The 22645-nt window shown below is 38.5% G+C and overlaps 3 protein-coding genes across 3 annotated transcripts in view; 1 reads left to right on the forward strand and 2 right to left on the reverse strand.

Moving 5' to 3' along the window:
• The window catches only part of LOC146456562 (solute carrier family 15 member 4-like), an 8445-nt gene extending 5643 nt beyond the window's left edge, over positions 1 to 2802 (reverse strand). Inside the window, exons 1-2 of the mRNA XM_085092814.1 lie at positions 2692 to 2802; positions 204 to 471 (exon numbers count right to left, since the gene is read on the reverse strand). Of these exons, the coding sequence (XP_084948940.1) occupies positions 204 to 462 (259 nt within the window). The 5' untranslated portion in view covers positions 463 to 471; positions 2692 to 2802. The remainder of the gene's footprint in view (positions 1 to 203; positions 472 to 2691) is intronic.
• Positions 2803 to 5084: 2282 nt separating this feature from the next.
• On the reverse strand, positions 5085 to 8652 carry LOC146456563 (uncharacterized). The gene is made up of 2 exons (XM_085092669.1): positions 7928 to 8652; positions 5085 to 6917 (listed from the first exon to the last, which is right to left on the reverse strand). Exons 1-2 carry the CDS (start codon positions 8386 to 8388, stop codon positions 5981 to 5983), a joined length of 1398 nt encoding a protein of 465 aa, XP_084948795.1. The 5' UTR covers positions 8389 to 8652; the 3' UTR covers positions 5085 to 5980.
• Positions 8653 to 10494: 1842 nt separating this feature from the next.
• On the forward strand, positions 10495 to 22642 carry LOC146456564 (eukaryotic translation initiation factor 4E-like). Its single transcript, XM_085092589.1, has 7 exons — positions 10495 to 10645; positions 12469 to 12641; positions 15708 to 15771; positions 16713 to 16826; positions 17626 to 17765; positions 18548 to 18602; positions 19549 to 22642. Exons 1-7 carry the CDS (start codon positions 10589 to 10591, stop codon positions 19606 to 19608), a joined length of 663 nt encoding a protein of 220 aa, XP_084948715.1. The 5' UTR covers positions 10495 to 10588; the 3' UTR covers positions 19609 to 22642.
• Positions 22643 to 22645: the final 3 nt, after the last annotated feature.

Genomic DNA, 22645 nt, shown 5'->3' on the forward strand with positions numbered 1-22645 from the left:
TGGAAAATAAAGTGCTCTATTGGGGCCTTCAAGCAAATCAACTCGAAAAACTGGTTTAGGTTGAAACAGCTGATCCCATGAGAACATGACCTGTAAAGTTTTATTTTTTTCCTATGAAGTTTCTATAGTCGCTGTTTCAACGCAAACGATTAAAACTAATTTAAATTAACGTTATTTGAATCCATAAACACAAACCCAGTTACCTTGAAAAGCCAAAGCGATTGTACTGGGTAACGGCGAGGCAAGCTTGAGAACATCCTTGCAATAAAACACCAGATTTGCTGCCATACCATAGAAGGTTAAACGCTCACATAACTCGACAAACAGAATGCAAAGAACCACTAGATATCTAGTTCTCCCTGACCGTGGCTCTTCCGAAAGTCCTGGTTCAGTGTTGTGGTTTTCCTGTTGTCTCTCATTGTGATCTTCTTGAATTAACAGTGAACTGTCTTCATCAGCCATTACGTAGGTCTGCAAAGAGTGAACAAACGAGACCCTGACACGAGCACCAATATATTTGAGTGAATTATAGTTTATTTCACGCCTAGACTATTCATATTCCTAAATGTTTCGTTGTCAATATGCGGCACTCTAGGGGTGCGTTTCTTTTGGAAAATCCAAATTCGGATTTAACCCAAAAATGCATGGATTTTACTTTACCTTTCTTTACAAAAATCCAAAAGCAGATTATGGATCCAAATGATCCAGGCCGAAGGAGGATTCTTTGGATTCATGATCTGGGCCTTTTTTTTTTACTTTGGATCCGAAAAGAGTGAATACAGCCAGCGGTAACTCGAAACAGTTCAGATTCTTACATCCGCTCTTGCCCGCGCCGGTTATTTTGGAAGTCAAAGCATGGACGACGGTGAGAAAATTTAACAGCTGCAATTAAATGTTGAAGCTTGTAAACGCAATATGTAGTAGCTCTTCAACCGTCGAATCAGTCTGCAACTGAACGGAGGCACTTAAGGTTTCCAAGGATCTAACTACGGATCTGGAGTGATTAAGAGTCTGAGTTGTTTCCTAAGATCCACTGGTGGTCGATCCCTATCTTCCCTACTTAAGATGCGGTAGGGCTGCACGGGTAGAAAAGAGATTTTCTAGGACAGATTCAGTTTGCTGTGACATACGGAAATGACTGCGAAGTCATCTGCTCTGTACCGTGGAATGACATTTTCGAAGCAAAGTTTATTTCGAACTCTCTTGCTTTCCTCTGGCCAGGAAAGCCGAAAAGAGCTCACCTTCATTCGGCGAGTTTAACGCTATATCAAACAGGTAATCGCCCAGAATATGATCAAAAAATGAAAAGATAATAAAACCTTTTTACTTATTTACCTTTGAGTTGATTATTTTAAATTAAAGTTTTATTGTTGTAAAGCACTGTTGGTTACGTGTAGGTATATAAGTAAATTTTATTTTTATGCGCAGTACTTATTAAAACCAGTATAGCTATGATTTCACTTAAATAGGAACTCAGCTAATTTTTTCAATGAAAGAAGAATTGTTTTGTTGGCATGAGAACCCTCTTGGCAAGAGAACCTTCGGCTTGACTGACACAGCGTTACTGATACAACTTGTATTTCTACCGATCGATGTCTTCGTTTACGAGTGTCTGTTTGTATGAATGAATCTTGCATTTTTCTAGCTATCGGCCATAACAATAATTCTTGTGAACAACCGGCATAAAGATATATTTACTCATAACACAATTATCATCCCATTCGATCCCGTATAGGTTGAATGGCAGAAGTCAACGAGATTTGGCGCGTGCAAAGGCATTTAACTGGCATGCACCGGGTGCAGTATGATCTTCGAAGTTACTCGCGTGCAGGTTGTTATATTTCAGCATTATAAAACCTTACATGGAGATTCTTTAAGAAATGTTAAACGAAAAAGTCGTCTGCATCATAGCATACTCCTTCTTCCGGGTTGTCTGTAATGTCGCCATTTTGAATTTCGATTCTTACAACATTTATTTATGTAACACTGTACTTTATTTATTTATTTTTGTTAATATAACACTGTACTTTATTTATTTATTTTTGTATATACTTAGGTCAGACTCAGAACTAAACCTGACTGAAGGGTATTATTAAAGACTCTTTTCAGCAAGTTAATTTAGTGTGCATCACAAGTGGAAATTTTAGCCTGCGCCCGACAGGCGGACAAAAAACCCCGGTATACCGGAGGTTTACCGTCCGTCTGCCGCGCAGGATAGGAGAGTTTGGCGTACCATTATTTGACATATAAAACACGCGAGACTTATACTCGCGCGTGCACATGCTATGTTCTGCAGACTGACTCAACTCTCAATCATTTTACGTATCTAGTTGGAAAGCCAAACGTTTGATGTTGTTCGATAATTTTTGCACTGCGTTCGATTTTGTTCGATGACTGAACAAAATCGAACTTTTTTGGACGTTCGATTTTGTCCACATGCGCAATTTTTTGAGTTCGATTTCGTTCGATTGCGTTCGAAAACCGAACGTTCTACGTCATACAAACATGTTCTGAGAACTGCCCTGGGCCTGATTTGAGGAGAGCAAACCAACTTTACAGAAGACTGAAGCACGCGACTCCACATTTAGGCAATCGTACAGATATCCAATGCCTCATCCGAAATCACGAGCTTCCTCCATGTATTGTTTCTCTTACAGTCACCAAGGACATAGTAAGCAAACGATCACTAACCTTTCAGTATCCAGCAAACTGAAATAGAACCCAAAAAAGCACAGATGTGCGAAGGAAACAGCAAAAATCCTCCGCTTCGTGATTTGGAATGCTGCTGGTCGAGGAATATGTAATTTGATGCAACAAGCGGAACTAGATGGACAACCAATCAGGTCCACAGATTTAGAGAAAACAGACTTGATATCTGACATTTCTTAGACAACAACAAAGCGCCCAAAAGGGCAAACATTTATTGTTTGACCACAATCACACTACCAAAAATCATTACAGACTGTAAAATCACAACTAAATCGATGGCCTAACATTAGCCTCCGGCAACTTTTCCACTCAGTTGAACGCAGTTATTCACTGCCTCAGGTCAACATTCTACATGGCGTGACGCGTTCTACTTTACAGTCTCTGTTCTTCCAGCAGTTCGAGAAAACGTCAAAGGGCCAACCTCGTGCTTTCCTTTTCACTTACGTCCTTTCCTTTTGATAAATGTATTTGTAAATTTACTTAATATTTTTTTATTATTTGTCATGTTATGTGTTACTTGTCCAAATGTCACGGCGGCTTATTGATGGGAATTTGAATAAAGTTTAAGTGGATATAAACGTGTCGCTTTGCAGGCAGCAATCTGACCTTTGGGCCTACAAGTAGCTGCAGTTTATTGACGTTACTGTTTATATTATGAATCAGGTGCAAATCTCGTCTGAAACAAAGCTCATCATATCAAAATTGAGTTCATCGGAAAGAGAGGGAAACTTGTATTAAAGGATTGGAATACGAATTACAAGTATTACAGACTGACGTTACAATAAGGTTTGGCATGGTGTGCCTCTTTACCCAAGCTTGTGAAGTGTAGGTATGTATGGCAATTCGTCTTACCCCACCCCCCCCCCCCCCACCATCCCCAATCCCCCCTTCATAAATAACCAACAACATTTTACCGGAGTGTCTAGAGGATCTAAGCCTGTGGAGGGGTTTGGTGGCACAGAGATGCTTATAAAGGTAACACAAATTTCATAAGAGCAAGTTTAGGCTCAATAGGATTAGCCGTTTCCAAAACCTGACGAAAATAACTAAACAAAGCACCACGCAGCTAAAAATTTCCTTTTTATAAGAGCAATTTGCTAAGCAATAATGGTTGACATCCTTTTGCTTGCATTCAAATTAGCCCTACAAACCTCGTTCTTGAGTTCGAAAATGAAAAGAAAATTTCACCTTGAACGAGGCTAGTGAGGATAATTTGAATGTAGGTAAAAGAATCTTAAAATGTCAGCCATTTTCCTTAGGGGTTTTTTTTTTTTTGTTCAAATGGGTTTAGGCAACACTTGATATAACGGTAACGTGCAATACAGTTACCCACCTGCTTCTACCTGTTTCTGCTATGCAACCTGCAACCTGGTCCTGATATTTGGTCTTGCACTCACACATTCCGTAAACTAAAGTTTATATTCAATACATATATTGGTTCTTGGGCAGGGCAGAAGCTAAGACTTGTGCCAACGAAAATATTTCATTCTGATCTTGTCACGGATGCGACATGTGGCTTTACAACTTGGAAAAGAAATCCGTCCGCTGCAATGTGGCCGTCATTTAGCATCCCTGCTAAATATCAAGGGTTCAAGTATTTTCCAAAGTTTTCAGTGCAACTGATTTAAACCAAGTGACCTTTTTATCACGGAAATTGTAGTCATATAGGCACAGCGATTACTATTTGTTGAATCTGCCATCAGTTACTGTTTACATACCTGTTAAGTTGGCTGACAGGTCCTTTCATCGCTAATTTTGGAGTTAAACGGTAAGTATTTATTTTCCTTCTCTGCCAAAGCGTGGAGAGACCATTTTCAGAGAAAATTTGATCTAGGAAAGCATTGCTAGCTTAGTGAACTTGTGAAACCAGTCGCGTGAGCCAGTTTTAAAGTTTGAAATTAAGAAAACTAACATTGTTTATTTGATTATGAGATCACTTTTTAATTCGGTGTCAAGACGATCGGCTCGACTAACCGCCCTCTAAGAAGAAGTACTGTAAAGTTTTCGTTTCCGTTAAACACTGAACGGTGATTATTTGGACATGCAGTTATAAAGTGATAAGTACCTCAAAGAGTTCAAACCTGTTTGAAGCTGTTTCAGTTAGACATCTGGCCCCAGTTGTTCAAAGGCTGGATAACTTAATTTATCCGCTGGATAAGGCACTCTTCAGCGTCTAAATATACTTCACGTTAAAAGTTGTCCAAGGTTTTCGTACACTCCCCAATTAAGCTGTGGTTAGAGTGTGCATATTCGCTTGGGCACGAGGAAATAATGAAATCTTTGCACAGCCATGAAACTGTCGGATTGTTACTTATCCGCTAGACAAAGTTATCCGGCCTTTGGACAACTGGGGCCAGGTTTACAGTTAATTTTTACGACGGAATAAAGGAACTTCTACGAGGTTCCGACAATGAAATTAAAATAAAGTGGAAGTTTATTTTCTTAAATTCTGTGTAAAATTGATCAAACCTAACGTTTTGTTTGTTGAACAGCCTGATATAGAATTAATTTTGATGGTTCGTTATTGCTTAGAAAGCAAAAAATAAAGGTTCACTTAGCAATTGAAATCCTTCGTGGCAGATGCCCGACCCCGCGAGAAAACATTTGAAGACTAAGTTAGCTGAAGACCCTTTATAACATCTGGGCCACATTTGAGAGGAAATACAAGCATAGTCGTTGTGCTTAGTACCCATGTGTGCAAGGTGTTACAGTGGCAGTCAACTCCCTTTATTGCGGACATCCTCGGGACCGGGAGTTAGTTCCCTCGATAGCGAGAGACCGTAATGGTGAGAAAATATTTTAGTCAAACTTAACGTCTGTAGTATAGTTTTGCTGGGGATTTAGCTGCTGTTCGTATTATTGGAGTGTCCGTAATAGCAAGGTGTCCGCAAGGCGAGAGTTGACAGTACTAAGCAACTGTTCAAAGAGGTGATTGCAAGGCCTCATAGCCTCCTGCCAGAACCTCTGCTCGGAAGGAAGTTAAACGCCGCAGCAAAGACATATGGGCGCAATTTAGTCTATGAAGGTCAGCATAAAACAAAGCAATACTTGAGTCAAGTTTATTTGTTTTTCTAAAGTTGCGAATTGTAATTCGTGCTAATTTAAAGCACAGCTAGCACCTTTGAAAGTGAAAGAACCAATACTCGAATGTAAACTACATTAAAGCCCCACTTCTATGTCTGTTAAGTGACACTATAAAGAAGTATAACTGTCGTTGGTTTACTCTTATTTTTACATGAGAGAATCATTAGTAATGGGTCACAAACTATCTTCATCCATTCTTCTTTTCTTTCATGATCAAGCTATGCTGTCCCCAGTGATCCGGCCAATACTGGCACCGGCATCTGTCAGTAAAGTCAACTCTGTTCGGCTTACCGTCGCAGACACATCGTGTGTCGGTATCTCGGTTTCCACACACCACAGGCAGTTTCTCGACTGGTTTACAAATCGAACTTTCCTCAGCGCGCGGTACGTCTACAATTCTAAGATGATCTTGATGGTGGGGTGGCTTGCATTGCCGAATTGCGCATGCGCGAGCCCAGATTGGGAGCAGCGGGCCTGTTTTGCAATCGATTATACAATGGGCGATTTTAGGGTTTATCAGGTCCCCCTTCTTACAGGTCCATGGTCTTATAGGGTCACACTGCTCTCCATCATCAATGCTACAGTGTGTCATACTATTTAACACTTTCACTATATCCTCTGCTTTGCTTTTGTATTTCAAATCAAACGCTACCGTGAGAAGGCATTTACGGAATTCCACGTTACAATAGCAAGGTCGATAACTGAACACTGTTCCTTTTCTAGGGATGCTTTCTCCGCCTGCGCATGTCAGCATTCGATAGCAGCACAAGTCTAACTCATTCCTTGGCTCCACTCCGCCCATTCTGGTGAATGTCTCGCTGGACACGTCGCAATAGTGCGTCACCTCTTTTAAAGATTTCACAGTTTTTGCTGAAAGGCAAGCAAACCCATTTCCTTCCCTCTCATCCCCTATTCTCCAGCCAATATTGTTATCATACAGCTCTATGCAAACCTTTCCCTCGTCTAAGCAAAGCCCCGGATTTGCCTTACACTGATTTATGCCTATTTTGCAGTGCGTCACGTATGGAGGACACTCACAACGAAGTTCAGATCCCCACATTCTGCATCTTCCGCCGTGCGCGCAGACTTTTGGGATGTGACAAAGATTCACAAAGTACTGACACCTGTGGAAAAGAATAAAGGCAACTTTTATTTACGGTTCTTTCTCAATAACGGTCAATGGTGTATACGGATAATAGAGCTGTTTCCAATTGAGTGTCGAAAGAGGTGATTTTGCTTCTGCTTTGCTTTTCGGTTTGTTTCTCTGTCATTGGTTAGCAAAACTCGTGTGACTTTGTCAACTAACGAGAACCAAATCCAAAACCAATCGTTATGTGCTTGCACGCGTTTTTTCGCGTTTTGCGCCGGTTAGTTAGTTTTGCTTCGAATTCTGATTGGTTAATTTCGCTGTTTGCCTCTGTTGTGATTGGCCAGTATTTACTATGGTTTTTTAAGTTATGTTTTATTCAGTTAGTGTTGCAAAGCAATTTAAAGAGGTTATCCATTTGCGAGTCTGATCCTCAGGCTATTTACGAGTCAGTCTCTAAAACTGTATTCAGTCATGTGACACAGTTTTCCTATAAATAATTTGCTTATAAAAATACATTTCTCTTTCGCGAAATCCAGTGGCTGAAACACTATAGTTAACGCGCATTAGAAGAGTGTATTATGGAGAGTATGCTTGTGACGTCATCGCCGCCATGTTGGTGTACGGTCAACAAAAGAGTTCTTATGGTAAACCACATGGTCACCATGCCATTGTCATTGGAATCCCTTGGGATTGGTTGCATACGCTCTATTATTATTGTTATTATTTTTTTTTAATAAATACAAATTTTATTTGCAACACAACAATATACATTATGAGCAATTGTCTTCCAGTTAACATCACTGCCATCAAGAAGTCTGCCGGCAATCCAGCTTGGACGACTGAGCTAAGGGACTTGTCATATCATAAGAAGAGTGCAGTATGACATGTCATACTACACTCTTTTAGTCTGCCAATCCAGCTTAGAAGAAAGTAGTATGTCATGTCAGTATGGCCTGGTATCTGCATTCTTGAGTGAGAATTTGCACGTCCCCTGATATTCACAGAATAATCACTGCCGCGTAATACTGAAAAGCCAATACTGACCTGCAGGTATTTTTCCACCAGTGCTCCGAATACCCAGTTTCCTTTGGGGCATCACATACGCACCGAGTGCCGTGTTCTCCGCAAAGGAAACTTCCGAGTCGTTTGTACTTTGTCGGAACACATTGGGGCTCACCGAAACTGGGTCCTACATTTCGCCTGTGGAACACGTCGGGCTCTGGAATAGTGGGGAAGCATCTGTAGCCAGTGCTAAGCTTGAAATCTTCGACCAAAGAATGAAAGGTGTTGCCACTTAGCTCCAAATGGCAGTCCGCTACTCGTGGATCAACCAAATCGCCAGTTTTGCAGGTTTTCTTAAGAGGATTGCAACTATCTTTGTCTGGGAGTATGAACTGGTTTTTTAATGCCACACACTGGATAAGACCTGGATTTTCATCGCATAAGGAAGATAAGGCAACCCGTGGTAGGATGAAGAAAACCAAACAGCGTTGAAGTGCCTTCATTCCTTCCAATTATGAAAAATGCGGTCTGTTGCATCAACAAAGGAGATACGCGCGCGCGCTCTAGAGACACAACCAAATAATGTCACTGATCAGTCTTCCATCGCCGGCTCGCACTAAGAAACAAATCATGCCATAATAAACTGACAGCCTTATGGCTCCTTTTCTTTCTTTAACCCGAGTTACTGCTTTATTGACTCAGGTCTACCATATAGTTTCATCTAACCACCCACTGAACAACATCCTGTAAAATGCGGAGCAATCTTGAAGTTTCTCACCTCCAAGCTGACCCATTGAAATTTAGCTAAAGGCTCAAACAAAAATGAGATTTTTGCGTGGTTTATGTAAATTATGAGATTAAGAATGTTTGGAGTAGCTTATTATGCTAGTTTCCTCTCGCCCCCCCCCCCCCCCCCCTCCTCCCAAGTTTTATGAATAAACAAATGCAATCGTGGAAAATTACTTGTATGGCTTATTTTTTTTTCACTCCAAAGTGTACACTTTCAGCGTGAAGTGATTCAGCTTATTTCCAATGATTTTCCTCATTCATTCATTCATTCATTCATTCATTCATTCATTCATTCATTCATTCATTCATTCATTCATTCATTCATTCATTCATTCATTCATTCATTCATTCATTCATTCATTCATTCATTCATTCATTGATTCATTCATTCATTCATTCTTTTATTCATTCATTCATTCATTCATTCATTCATTCATTCATTCATTCATTCATTCATTCATTCTTTTATTCATTCATTCATTCATTCATTCATTCATTCATTCATTCATTCATTCATTCATTCATTCATTCATTCATTCATTCATTCATTCATTCATTCATTCATTCATTCATTCATTCATTCATTCATTCATTCATTCATTCATTCATTCATTCATTCATTCATTCATTCATTCCGTAGAATGCAATCTTTAAAGGCGAAAGGTTTTACAAAAGACTCTGTCTTCGACGTTCGCACGCAGCATGGTCGAGTGGTTAGGGTGCTGGACTTGTAATCCGGTGGTCCCGGGTTCAAGTCCCGCTCTGACCGCTAGCTGGAGTTAAAGCTGGAGTTGTTTCTCGGTAGCCCCGAGTTCAACTCCTCGGACGCGCTTGTAGATAGCCAGCTGGTCTGCCTCCTGCCAGTTGGGATTTTTAACTATGTTATTTTCAATTTAAATTGTTTCTTTGCGAAATTTAATGCTCGGCCCCACTAGCACTTGTGCTATAAAACACTGCCGAGGGTAAATGAAAGTTATTTATTATTTATTATTTCAAACCAAACGGAGACGGTTTCAATTCACGCATTTCTCTTCCTACCACACTCCAAGCGTTAGGAAAGGCCCTCCTCAGAGCTATTATTCAATGGCAGTAACACTCCTTGAAGCCGTGAAATAGAGACGTCCGTGCCAACAAGTTACTCAGATAACCTGGTTTTTAATTTTCTCGCAGAAGTACAATTCACAGAGTGAAAGTTAGCAATCCAAGGAAACCAAAAAATGCGCCAGAATATATTCTGATATGTCGCCTTTTGTCCGACACTGTGCAATCCATCAGTGCTAAACCTAAAGAATGTCTGAAAGAACAAATGGAATCTTAACGGAGAACTAACCCTCATTAAGAAATTTATCAAGGACCACCCATCATCTTTTATCTCATCCTCCCTTCCTGTTATATAAAGAGAAGCAGGTGTTTGAAAGATATGCTCACAAGGTCAGGTGAGACGCATCGTGCAACCCACGGGATCAGTGGTCTGTCGGCTTTGTTCTTCGTTCTTTTTACCGTTTGTTTTTGTTGTTGTTGTTGTTGTGGTTTTTCCTTCATTATTTTGTTGTTTACTTCATTTTGAGCTCATTCACTTATTTATTGATGTACATTCATCCCGATCCATCTTCCCACTCACGATATTCGATATTTGTTTTAGTTCTTGCACGCACGCCCTTTGCTCTCCATGCTCGCCACGTGCACTAAAAGCCCGTCGGTTCTTCATAGACTTTATACTGTATCGTTATTTGTTGGTTTCCAGCGAAAAAAAAAAAAAAAAAAAACCCAAGCTGGTCTCCTTCTGGGCACTACCGTGCTGGACTTGAGGAGGTCTGGGAATGATTGACAAGTGTACGCATGTACAAGTATCCCACGTGATGCCGGTCAGGCAGAAATATCTGAGGGATTTACGGCGATTTTACTCCAGTTAGTATGGCTTCTGGCGATGAATTACCAGCTAAAGATCAAAAAGAACAAAGTAAAGAAGAGGTAAGATGATAACACAGTAATATAGTTTTACTGTGGTAAATTTTGCATGGTTTTGGCGAAATTATTTAGTGAGAAATCCGCCAACAAACTCGGCTGAGTCGTGACTGCATGTCATGTGTACCGATCAATGTTAAACGATTTTTTATATAAGTTGGTAGAAGAACAACAATTTATTCAATAAATATTTCTTTGACTTTGTCGAAGACTCTTTGCCCAGTTTCCATCAAATTATTTTTTGGTCGTAATAAGTTTTTTCTCCAGAATACATTTAACAGCTTAGAACAGTTGTTGTTGGCTATCGATTGCATGAGTTTGTGAGTTTACTACAGTATTCGCTCAATTTGAATTGTCTTCATCGCGTGAACTGAAAGAACGTGGTCGTCGTACACGAGAAAGTGAAAAATCACTAGCATTTCAAAAGTTCTGGCACGTTTTGCAATCTTTATATCTCTCATTTCAAGATATAATGAAAGGTTGCATAATCAAACAGTAAGCTGTAATGGTTCCGTTTCATTTAATCTCGTATATACTGTAAGAACGTTTGTGGTATTTCATTGATATGCTCCCAGAGAGACACATTAACATTTAAGATAGTAAAGGGAACTTATTTGATGTGATAAAGCTGGCTGGTAACGGCTTTAATTTCGTGGCAATTCCTTTCTGAACTCAGCTGAACTAATATAAAATATTCAACAATAGACACTTTCAAGTCCGTTATCAATGGTCATTTCTTGGCTGAATTTCAATTTTCCCCATTTTTTTTGTATATATTATTGGGTTAGCATATTGCTTATGTTTTGCTACTCACAGTATCTTTTGGACTGTGAGGTACATGGTTTTTGAAAGCAACCATTGTAGGTGTTTTTGTACAACTTACAGTAGTAATTATTTCCTTGGGTTTTAAACAGAAAACGTCTTGTCTAACAAATTCTTAATCTGATTGGCTGCCAGCCACCATGACTACAACATTACTTAAGAACAGTGTATATATCGAGCCCAAGTAATTGGACAGTATTTTCAGTTACTCGTGCTATAATCAGACAGTTGCATTCAAATATTTTTCTTTAATGTCCATCAAACAAAATGTTTGAAAGAACAACACAACATGCGGAAGTAGGAAAATAAACCCCTATGTGGAAAGAGTGTTTCTTGCTTCACTGATTGCGACAAGAAATTGGCTTGGCAAGCGATGGACAAGTGAAAGTATCTTACAGCACAATACCACAAGTAGGGGGATGATACCTGTTAAATAACCAAGTAGAGACCAGCTCGGACAAACAAGGTCTTTGTTTAAAGCAAAACATACCAAATAAGAAAAGAAACCTCAAAGCAAACAAGAAGAGAATCCTGACATGTAATCACTAATGTTTGGGTTGTAGTTTGGTGGTGATAGTGTCAAGGATAGACTCAATAAGCGTCACTTTACCAGTCACCATCAGACTTAATAAAATAATTCAGTGGGAGCACAACTATAAAGGACAATGATGCGCTCTCACAGTGAAAACCATGGGACAAGTTTTTGCATGGGTCCAATCCCACCATTGAACTGTTTTCTTGATGGGCCTGTTGTCAAAATTATTGTTCTACTAAGATTGGTGCACACTGATCTTTGATGTATACACTGACATTGTCCACAGCATTTAATTAGTAACGTATGATAATTATTCGACAACCCTATTGTTTTATAATTGTACCGTACTGAATCAGTATTCTTCTAGGCACCATTTTGTGGTGAATGTTCTGGCAGTGCAGAACACTTGTGGAATGACTAAATGCACAACGATTTCATTCAATTTCATTCATTTTATTTGTTCAATGAACAGGAGAAAGCTAAAGATGGACAGACAACGGAAGGTGCTTTAGCTCCAGCCCCGTACATTAAACATCCATTACAAAACAAGTGGGCTCTGTGGTTCTTTAAAAATGACAAGGCAAAATCATGGAAAGCAAATCTTCGTCTTGTAACATCTTTTGATACTGTATCCTTTGCAGACCAGTAGCTTTTTTATGGATGATGTGTTATCGTGTAGTCTAGAATGTCACTGTTTGTTTTGCATGAGATGTCTTAATGGTCAGTTTCAGCCTTTTGGTTTAATAATTATAAGACTGACATATATTTACAATCCCCATGCAGCTGCTGTTTCTGCCAAACATAGCAATAATTATGATTGTTTTCTTTTTTGTAATAATGTATAATTCCATCCCATCTGTGTTAAAAGTGGAATCACACAGTAATGAAATTATTCTCCTTGACTTTGTCTTTTACCGCTAAAAGGTTGAAGATTTCTGGGCGTAAGTACTTTTCAATCATTACTTAGTGTATACAGATACCTTAAAAATGTATGGAGGGCTTTCATCAGTACTCAGCAGACAGCCGTCAACAAAATAGGAAATAGGATTTCATAAGAAAAATAGTGAATAAATTTTGGTACATTTTTCTTTGCTGTCCTCTGCCAAACAGTAACATGAAATGACCAAATTCAAGGTTTTATGGAGAATGTCGATCAGCACATGACGGTACATTTCTTATTCTCTGTCTCAACTTGAATGCCATTCCCACCTGTTCCATTACTGAATAGTTCATCCACATTGCACAAGACAGTTGAACTAAATTGGAATAATCACGAGGTATTTATCTGTACAAAAAATGCAAACTTGTATTTTTCAAGTTGACTGAAAGACAACAAGATTTGGGAGATGCTCTTTTGTTTATAACTGGGATCTTATAAAGCTATCTCTATAAAGCTTGCTACTCCATAGGTTGGTGTGTTAGGAATCAAACTGCGACAACAACCTTATTAAGTAATCCTAGTTGCTTGTTATCATAGACTGGCCCTCAACTGACAGTTAACAACAACAACAACAACAACAACAACAACATTAAAGGGATACTCTAGACCCCAAAACAACTTTCCAAATTCAGAAAGCTTATGACCCAAATAAAAGATATTTACCAAAATTGGAGTTCGATCTCCGTTATTTTGCCTAGAAAAACGAAAAGTTTCTCGCCATGGGATTCGAAGCAGCGCTTGGGCCGAAAACCGGAAATGACGCAGAAAGAAGAACTCGCCAAACCTTTTCCGGTTAGATTCCCCTGGATTTCTTTAGCAAGATTCGGTAAATGGCTTGATTTTAAAATTCCAAAATAAAATGAATAGTTCGCGTTTTGAGGAAAATTCAATAACACCATATCGATTTATAGTTACTTGATGCTTAATTCTAGTAACAACAGTGAAGGTCTTCATAATTGGCATTTCTTTCGGGTTTTGTACGAATGGTTCGGAGACATGCGATTCGATTTGTTTGCTAACCCGACGACCTCTGCTCACTTTTCTGAAGACTGTTCTCAACCACAAATTATCATAGCTGTGTCTATGGAAATATGAAAAGCTCACAAAACGCCATTTCAACCTTGTTTTAAAGAAGGACTATCAGAAAATAAGAGCATAGGCCCGATGGAGGACAGCACGTCCAATGAAGCCGCTCGCGCCAGACAGATCACAAAACAAGCTACTCCACCAGAACTAGGGTTCACTGTATGTTTGAAAAATAATAAAAAATTGTTATTGCAGTGCAGCTTGAAGAAAACTAGCATTAGCCGTTAATGATACTTAAGCTTACCTTTCGAACACACGTAGTATCGCAGTTATTTCATTAGCCTTGTTCAGTTCAGGTACGTGACTGTCATATTCGCTGTATACGCGGCGCAACAGGACAAAATGACCAACAACAGTGAACACCGTTTTCTAAATCAGCATAATATCAAAGGTGACAGGCCTTGTTTTGCTTTAAAATGGAAAACAATGAAAAATTGCCAGTCACATTACGTAGCGGAAAAAATCCCTGTAAAGTGAGCTCGAATGCAGTACTATAGAACGCAATATGGCATGAAAGGTTAAAATCCCAAAAGGCCCAGTACAACACAATCAGGATGACTCCAGAATTTATTTATGTGCTTAGTCTTCGTCGTAGTATTGCTGTTTGTACAGGTACCGCTCCTGTAAAGTGTGAATCGTTATAATGAAAGCTGCCCACATCTCCAAGCTTTCGCTGAGCTTTGTACGCTGTGTCTCTATTAACTGCTATTAAACAGGCCAAAAAATATAACTAAATGACCAAACTAAACTAGATTTCAAATAACAACGCCGTACCATAAAAAAGAAACTTTAATGCTACTCAAACCTTATTCAATCGCCAATGAAATCACATTGCGGATGTGAAATACACCGAAAGTTTGCAATAGAATGCATAACTGGTCGCTTACCAATCCGCTCTAAAACACCTCTTCGCACTCGTTTTGTAGGGTCCGTAACTGAGTTCACTTCGCTGTTGCACGGCTAAACACATGCGAAAGAGCGCCCTCATAGCTCTGCTAACGATGCTCCGTCCGCAATTTCGATTGTACTATTTTGTTCAGAAGAAAAACAAGCAAAAGAACTGCGCTAATCCCCAGAATCCATATTGTCTTCAGTGTTGTAAACAAGAGCGGTTCTTCATTCTACGTCATCGATCACGTGCTCTACCAAAGACGATTTTTACTTCCGGTCTTCAAAACGGGGAAAATTTCGCCTTTCTCCGGCAATTTTCAGCCTTTTACTTTTTTCTTTTGTACTTTTTGTGCCGGTTACCCTTTATTATAGTCCAAATGCTACCTTTTAATCGAAAGTTGTTTTGGGGTCTAGAGTATCCCTTTAACTTTATTTTTATCTGGGTGGGCCAGAAATCCATTAGTTAGAAAAAAAAGCATTTTGTTGTTGTTGTAAACTTGTTATTGCTTTAATGAATATTAAGGGTATAGAAGTTAAAGGAAAAAAGTCAGAACTGCTACATAGTTATAAAAATCTAGGCAACAAAGGAAACAGACCATTTTAAAGCCGGTTTTTGTTATAATTTAGTCCTATTTTTTTATTACCTTTGGCGTTTCAACTGCTGATTGTTACTATTGTTACTCTGACGTTGTACATGCTTTGTTAAACATAAATAATTTCAATTTGCCACCAATTGTTGTGCGGATAACCTTAACTTTTCTACCAATAAGCTAACGTATTCTTATGCATTTTAGGGTGTATAACCATATCCAAGCTGCTAGCAGGTTACAATCTGGATGCGATTATTCAATGTTCAAGGTAAATTTTTAAATGACAAACCGCAAGTCAGCTGTTCATACTGTACCTCACAGTCAACCCAGGTCACGCGTGAACAGTATTTCCAAGAATGAAATGAACATTTGAATTTCTCTTTGTAATGTCTGACGTGTGAATGGAATGTTGGACATTTCTCTGGAAATCGTTCCGAAAAAGGCGCATTAACTGAAAAAAAGATTCAAAATACTTGGGAAACAATATTGTAATTCTTGAAATATTCAACTTTTCAATGTAAAGAAAAATTCATAGCTTTATACTGTCAATAAGCTAGGGAAATTTATACGGGAACTCTGAAATCTCGTTGGTGATTTTCAAAACTGACATGTAAATTTCAAAACCCTGTTCAAGTTTCAAAAATATCGTTCACGCGTGACCTGGGTTGACTGTAAATATTAGGCTGTTTCCACCCAGTCAAGTTTCATTTGTAATGTGTCCTTGTTGAAACATTTTGATGGTTTTTGAACAAGAAGAGTTGCCAAGTAAAACTTCTTGACAATTTTTTTTTTGTCAAGAAAAACTTGCTATGCGTTCAGACGATCACATGTAGCTACATATCTGTTTTCCTGACAAGTTTTCCTTGTAGAACAAAAATTTTGCCAGTATATGAATGAGAAGACTTCTCAAGGAAACGTTTATTCAAGCTTACTCATGTTCAACCAGCCTTAGTATCTTAACTAGAACCAATGTCATTCCAAAATTATCTGCAGGATCACTCAAGAACCAAGCTTTTAGGTCAAAATAAGTACAGAACAGAGCAAAAGTAAAGCAAATTTAGAGAAAATTTGGATCTTAGGTGACGTCCTATCTTCACTTTTATCCTTTTCCAGAAACCCACTGTAGCAAATTATTAGATTTGAGGGTCAGCTTCCAACTGATAAGGTTACTTCAATGTTCAATGTTTGCTTAATCCACTCTATCTGTAGGAAGGAATTGAGCCAATGTGGGAAGATGAAAGAAATAGACATGGAGGACGCTGGCTAGTAAACACACAAAAAAATTTCAGACAGCAAGAGCTTGACAGATTATGGGTTGAGACGGTAAGAAGTTTGATATTCCTTCCATCAATTTGTCAGTTGTCTGCCAGTTATACACACCTGTTATATTTCAAAAACCACTTTTTGGTGTTTAAAATGTGTCCTAGTATGTGTCGAGTCACATACATAAATATTATTGCGAACCTGTATGCTGTGATTCATGATGGAACACAAAGGTAGTGAAATATTGGCAGACTGAGATGCGTGTATTTTTCCCAGTGAACACTTTAAGATTGTATGTATATCGAGTAGTTTTATCCAATAGTTATTGGATTGTATATCGAGTACAGTAGTTGTATCCAATAATTATTGGATTGTATATCAATTAGTTTTATCCAATATCCAATTATTATTGGACTTAAGTTTGAGTTGTTGACTATCCAGTAAATTTAAGAGCCTAGTAAAGTTTGTTGCAACTGGCATGATGGTTTGAGGAATGACACTGCCCGATTCACAGTTGTGTTAGCAAACTTATTTTTGAAACCTTATGAAGAAGTTATTTAATTTAAAAGGTTTGGTCCAATTGTACACATAACCCAAATGCGCAAACTCATAAGTGTAAGTAACTTATTGATTGTCAATTTTTTTGGTACTGACTATGTAATGGATAGTGATTGTCTAAAATGTGCTACCTTCTGTTTGTGCAAGCGTAATAATGAGAAGCCCAGTGTGCGAAATGTTCAACTTGCTGCCCTGACCAAAATGTAAACACTCTTGTCAAAGCCCTGATTACCCTGTGCCACAGGTGTCTGCTAAGCTGCATTCTTGTCGGCTTACTTCTCTTTTTTTTTTTGTTGTCTAGTTGATGCTTCTTGTTGGCGAGTCATTTGGTGAGTACTCTGAGAGTGTTTGTGGAGCTGTAGTTCAAATACGTACAAAGGGAGATAAGCTGGCAATATGGACAAAGAATGCAGCTGACCAAGATGCAAACCTCGGCATAGGGTAAGATGTCGTCTTACTGTATCAAGAAGAGTTGTTACAATCATTATTAACGGTTCATTCCTGAACTCTGTTGGGTTGGATTTGGATGTTATCACTATGTTAAACATCAGACTTGCAGATGCAGCAACTGATAGCAGGTGTTGAACATAACATGGAGACCTGGAGACCTTAATGGCAGACTCCTGTTTTGGTTTGTACCCTATTGATATTGTCTAGCAAACTGGCAGAGATAAAGAACAATGGATCAGTGTGTAATTGGTGACCAATGAACCAATGAAATAAACCAAATTGTTGAAGCTTTCTTGCAAGTTTTTGACCTGAAGGATGTCAAGATGTCTGCAGTCCTCTTTTTGAAAAAAAAAAAAAAATGTGATGAAATTTGTCTCAAATTTCAGACATACATGTAGACATGCCTTGGATGCCTAATTGCCAAGTTCTGGCTATTAAGGTCTTTTTCTAGTACATGCTTAAGAGAAAACTGCATGTACACATATGTATACACATTTACTGGTGTCTCTGAGAAGAGGTAACCCTGGAAACGTCGTCACTCAAATCGCTTTACAGACTTGGCTAAATTACCCTTTTAGGTTGATAAAAACAAACATTTGTGGAACTATGTACAAATGCACTGGTACTGAATTCATGTAGGACTGTGTAAATGTGGTTATCGTGTGTGTATATGTGCTGGTAAACTTGTATTCCAGTTCGTCTGCTACAGTACATGTCCTCCTCTATAAATTACCTTCATGCTGTACTTGTTAATTGTGGTCTTTCCTTTGCAGACGTGCATTCAAGGAACGTCTCAACCTTCCACCCAAACTAGTTATAGGTTACCAGGTGAGAAAATGTATTAAATTGAATTAATGGAGTGCTGCTGGTGAGTTAAGTGAGTGAATTGTGCCAGAGCATTAGGAAAGGAATCAGAGTAATGAAATTAATGATCATACTTTTCCAACCCAACTACATGCCCTTTCATTTTCAAGTAAAGACAATAATTTTATTATGTCCAGTAGGTATCTTGCCTTAATTGTTCCAAACCCTGCAAAAAGTTAAAAGACAATTGTTATGATAGACTTTTTTGTTAATATATGTTTTTGTTAGCATCCAGTTTTTGGCTTCGGCAGTGTACAATTCACAAAAGATTTTCAAATGTGTCGGTCAGGAGCAACTGACTGTCAACAGAAAATGTTCATGTTGAGATATTCAGCTCTAGTGAGAACATTAAAACAAAGGATTGTGCACGGTCACGGCCCTTCCAAGAAATTAAATAATTATGATAAATTGCAGCACTAATGCTATGAAATTTGAAGATGGCAAGCAGTTTCATAACCAGTCCCTTGACTAACTATGCCATGCACGAGTCGCTAATGGCACCAGGTAAACTTCTGTTTTTCCCCCTCCCTCTGTATTTTCCGCTGTTTTATCAGTGTGACAGGTGGCTGTCTTCCCTTGAGGGCCTGGGGGCCATTAATGGAACCTCCTGGATATCACAGGCACCCAACTTCCACTTACAATGCGGTTGTTAATTGAATAATTGCTTAGCTTAGATTTTGAACTTCTTATCAAGATTGATTTTGAGAAACATTGAAAGGAAAATTAACAAAAAACGTTACATGACGTTTTGACGACTTCATGTCATCATTATCACAGCGTTAATTTTGATAATGAAGTCATCAAAACGTCATGTAACGTTTTTTTCGTTAATTTTCCTTTTAAAATGCTTAGATTTTGGGGTTGTTTTTTTGTTAACCTTATGGAGACTCTTTATCCTCTGTTTTTGCAGGCACATGAAGATACAATGAGCAAAACAGGATCAACTACTAAATCAATGTTCTCTTTATGATCATTAAAAAAGCTACACATAGGCAATATCAGAATTTCCTGATATTTTAAGAAAACTATAGGATTTATACTATTTAAGAGGCCTTAAGCTGGCTTGAAAGCCATAGACCTTGCATGTGCAAGGTGTGCGTCCTGACTGTAGCGAGAAGAGAAAACACAGGACACATTTGGTATGCTAAACTTTTTAAAAAAGTATTAAGTTAATAAGCAAAATATTAGGATAATCAGAAACTTGAAAAAAACTTCTTTTCTACATTTCGGTGTCCCGTTTGGCTCATAACTAGGTTGTAATTTGGCCTCACTGTCAGATGGTTTATCATCAATAAATTGCTCTCATTCCCAGGCTAGGAATTTTGAGTGAACAGAGTTAAAAGGTTTGACATACTTGGGGGAATTTTTTGAGGCATGACACATGAAGTTACCCTGAATTAAAGTTAGCTGTTGCTGTGTGTAGTCGTTTTCTCTTCTTGATATGGTCAGGTGCAATTTTCACTGTGAACAAAATTCACATGAACTCTCAGTATGAGAGACTGATCATGAAAAGTGAGTATGGTGTGCCAACAGACACAAATACAGAGAAGACTGTATTGTGTCTGCAACGATGAAGCTGAGGATACAGTATTGTACTGTGTGGTGTCCTGTGTCAATGTTTTGTTCCCCTCAAATTGAACTGTAAAGGCTCTTTAAAGTCCCCAAAGTTGGGGGAAGGGCTAATTTCAAATAATTTTACATTTACCCAAAGCTTTATTTTTCCTTTCTTCTCCTCTAGCTGTCATTAAAATAGAAAAAAGTTATGAGTTGATCATCACTATATTTCTAAAAGTTAAATCTTTTCAACTGGCGTTTAATTGGAAATGCCCAACTGTGTCACTTGATGAATGGGTTGGCTTGTTACTACATACTGTAAGCTGACTTACAACAGAGGTTCGTTGCCTGTTGACATGCAGGGGAGGAGGGGGGGGGGGGATTTTGGTGGGGCTTAAGAGAGCTTTTACAGTAAATCATGATCAGTTGTTGTTCAAGTCACTTAGCATAATTATGAATTCTTGTACACAGTCCTGCTTGTTGATCATGGTCTGAGCAATCTGAGAGGCATCGTCTGCACACATGATTCTCAGGTGATGGCCCACAGTCAAGAGGGGCTCTGTACAAAACTGCTTGTAAAATGTTGATGTGATATGTGATAATGTGCCACCGTGTTGGTGGTAACTTACAGAATTGTAGTGATGGCAAAATGTTTCCTGTCGTATTTTCTTAGGGGTTTTACCAGTTCTTCACATTACCGTACTTTGGCAAGTGTAATGTGAGTTTGTTAAATTTCTCACTCCTTTCCAGGTTATACTACTGATAAGCTAGAGTACATCATTCATTTGGGTAAAATATCCCACATGACATTATTATTGTGTTTATTGCTGGCTCTCTGTAATAGGGACACAATTATGATAATCTGTAACTACTGTGCAGGTAATTAAGAGAGGCGGCAGCAGTATATGTATCTCACACAGAGTTGATGAAGTTAGACTTAATTGCTAAACAGGTTTTGCCTTAAATACTATTCTATAAATTGTTTACTTTACTAATGCAGGATAAAAGGTTCAGTGGTAAATTGTTTTGCAAGGAAGTGATAGCAATGAATTACTTTTGCCAGCTAGCTTCTCAAAACTGAATAATATAGTGAGTGTTTTTCCTTACTTGTGTTTTGGAGCTGGGATATGTTGTTGTTGTTGTTGTTGTTTTTATTTTACAGTTTGACCTATCAGGTAATTAACTAGCACTGTTGAACCTGCAAACGACCTTAATCTTTCACTCTGACACTGAACTACATGTATGAATTAGTCCATGGGATATTAATTGATTTGTAGATGAAGCCTTAAAGTGTGACAATTCAAGTGAAAGCTACTGAACAGTACTTTCCTGTGGTGCTGTTCATTATGCTGTACAAGGTGGATCAAAATTTAGTCTGTGGATGAAATCCTTAAGTGTGACCATTCAAAATAATGAAAGCTACTGGACATTACTTTCCTGTGGTGCTGTTTATTATGCTGTACAAGGTGGTTCTAACTTTGAGTCTGTGGATGAAATCCTAAAGTGTGACCATTCAAATGAAAGCTACTGAGCATTACTTTCCTGTGGTGCTGTTTATTATGCTGTACAAGGTGGTTCTAACTTTTGAGTCTGTGGATGAAATCTTAAAGTGTGACCATTCAAATGAAAGCTACTGAGCAGTACGTTCTTGTGGTGCTGTTTATTTTTCTGTGGATTTGTGCAGTTGTACTTGTTTGAGTTTCAGAGTGAAAGGATAAGAGACAGTTCCATTCTCGTAAAAGGAAGCTGTGGTCATCACCCTCTAAAACAAACATACCTAGGGTTGTTTTCTGTTCTTGTCCAGAATCAAGTGAAGTTTCAAAGAGTGACCAGGACTTTCAAGTCATGTTTTTGACAGGTGTTGACTGCATTAATCACAGCTGTGCAGCCCTGTCTTGTAGGAATTTGGTGGCATAGGCATAAGTTTTAAATTAAAACATACCTAGTAAGGTCAGATGTTTGACCCACTGCACTGCGTTAGCCCTTTAAGCCTCAATAGTGATTGACATATAAATTCTCCTCACAATAGCAATACCTGTCAAACGTACATGTACAGGTCCCGGTTGTTCAAAGAGCGGATAACTTTATTCAGTGGATAAATCGCTATCTAGCGGATAAAATGTACTCCAACCAATATATTTTATCCACTGGATAAAGTTATCCGCTCTTTGAACAGGTCTGGCCGTGAGAGTAAAGAATTTGATCACCAGAAATGAAGTGTTTTGATTTTTAATCAAATTCTCCTAACCTGTTCCATAAGAAATATTGAGCATACTATGAGGAGAATGTTTAAGTTGATATTGGAACCTTGAAGGGCCAACTTTTAATGTCATAATCAGCCCCAGAACTCTGGTGCAAAGGTTCATATGATTCTTCAGCGTAGTTTTTCAATGTGCCTCGTATAGTAACTTTAAGTGCTGTGTATAATTAAAGTTTATTAATTTTGTTTACCT

Source organism: Pavona decussata, unplaced genomic scaffold (assembly GCF_977016875.1).
Source record: "Pavona decussata unplaced genomic scaffold, jaPavDecu1.1 SCAFFOLD_254, whole genome shotgun sequence".
In the NCBI taxonomy this organism is placed as follows: domain Eukaryota; kingdom Metazoa; phylum Cnidaria; class Anthozoa; order Scleractinia; family Agariciidae; genus Pavona; species Pavona decussata.

Excerpts from the sequence above, each read along its gene's own strand:
- LOC146456564 (XM_085092589.1), top strand. The coding sequence starts at position 10,589 with ATGGCTTCTGGCGATGAATTACCAGCTAAAGATCAAAAAGAACAAAGT. Across the intron at positions 12,642-15,707 it reads ACTGTATCCTTTGCAGACCA|GGTGTATAACCATATCCAAG; the intron begins GTAGCTTTTTTA and ends TATGCATTTTAG. Across the intron at positions 17,766-18,547 it reads GATGCAAACCTCGGCATAGG|ACGTGCATTCAAGGAACGTC; the intron begins GTAAGATGTCGT and ends TTTCCTTTGCAG.
- LOC146456563 (XM_085092669.1), bottom strand. The coding sequence starts at position 8,388 with ATGAAGGCACTTCAACGCTGTTTGGTTTTCTTCATCCTACCACGGGTT. Across the intron at positions 6,918-7,927 it reads TGGTGGAAAAATACCTGCAG|GTGTCAGTACTTTGTGAATC; the intron begins GTCAGTATTGGC and ends TCTTTTCCACAG.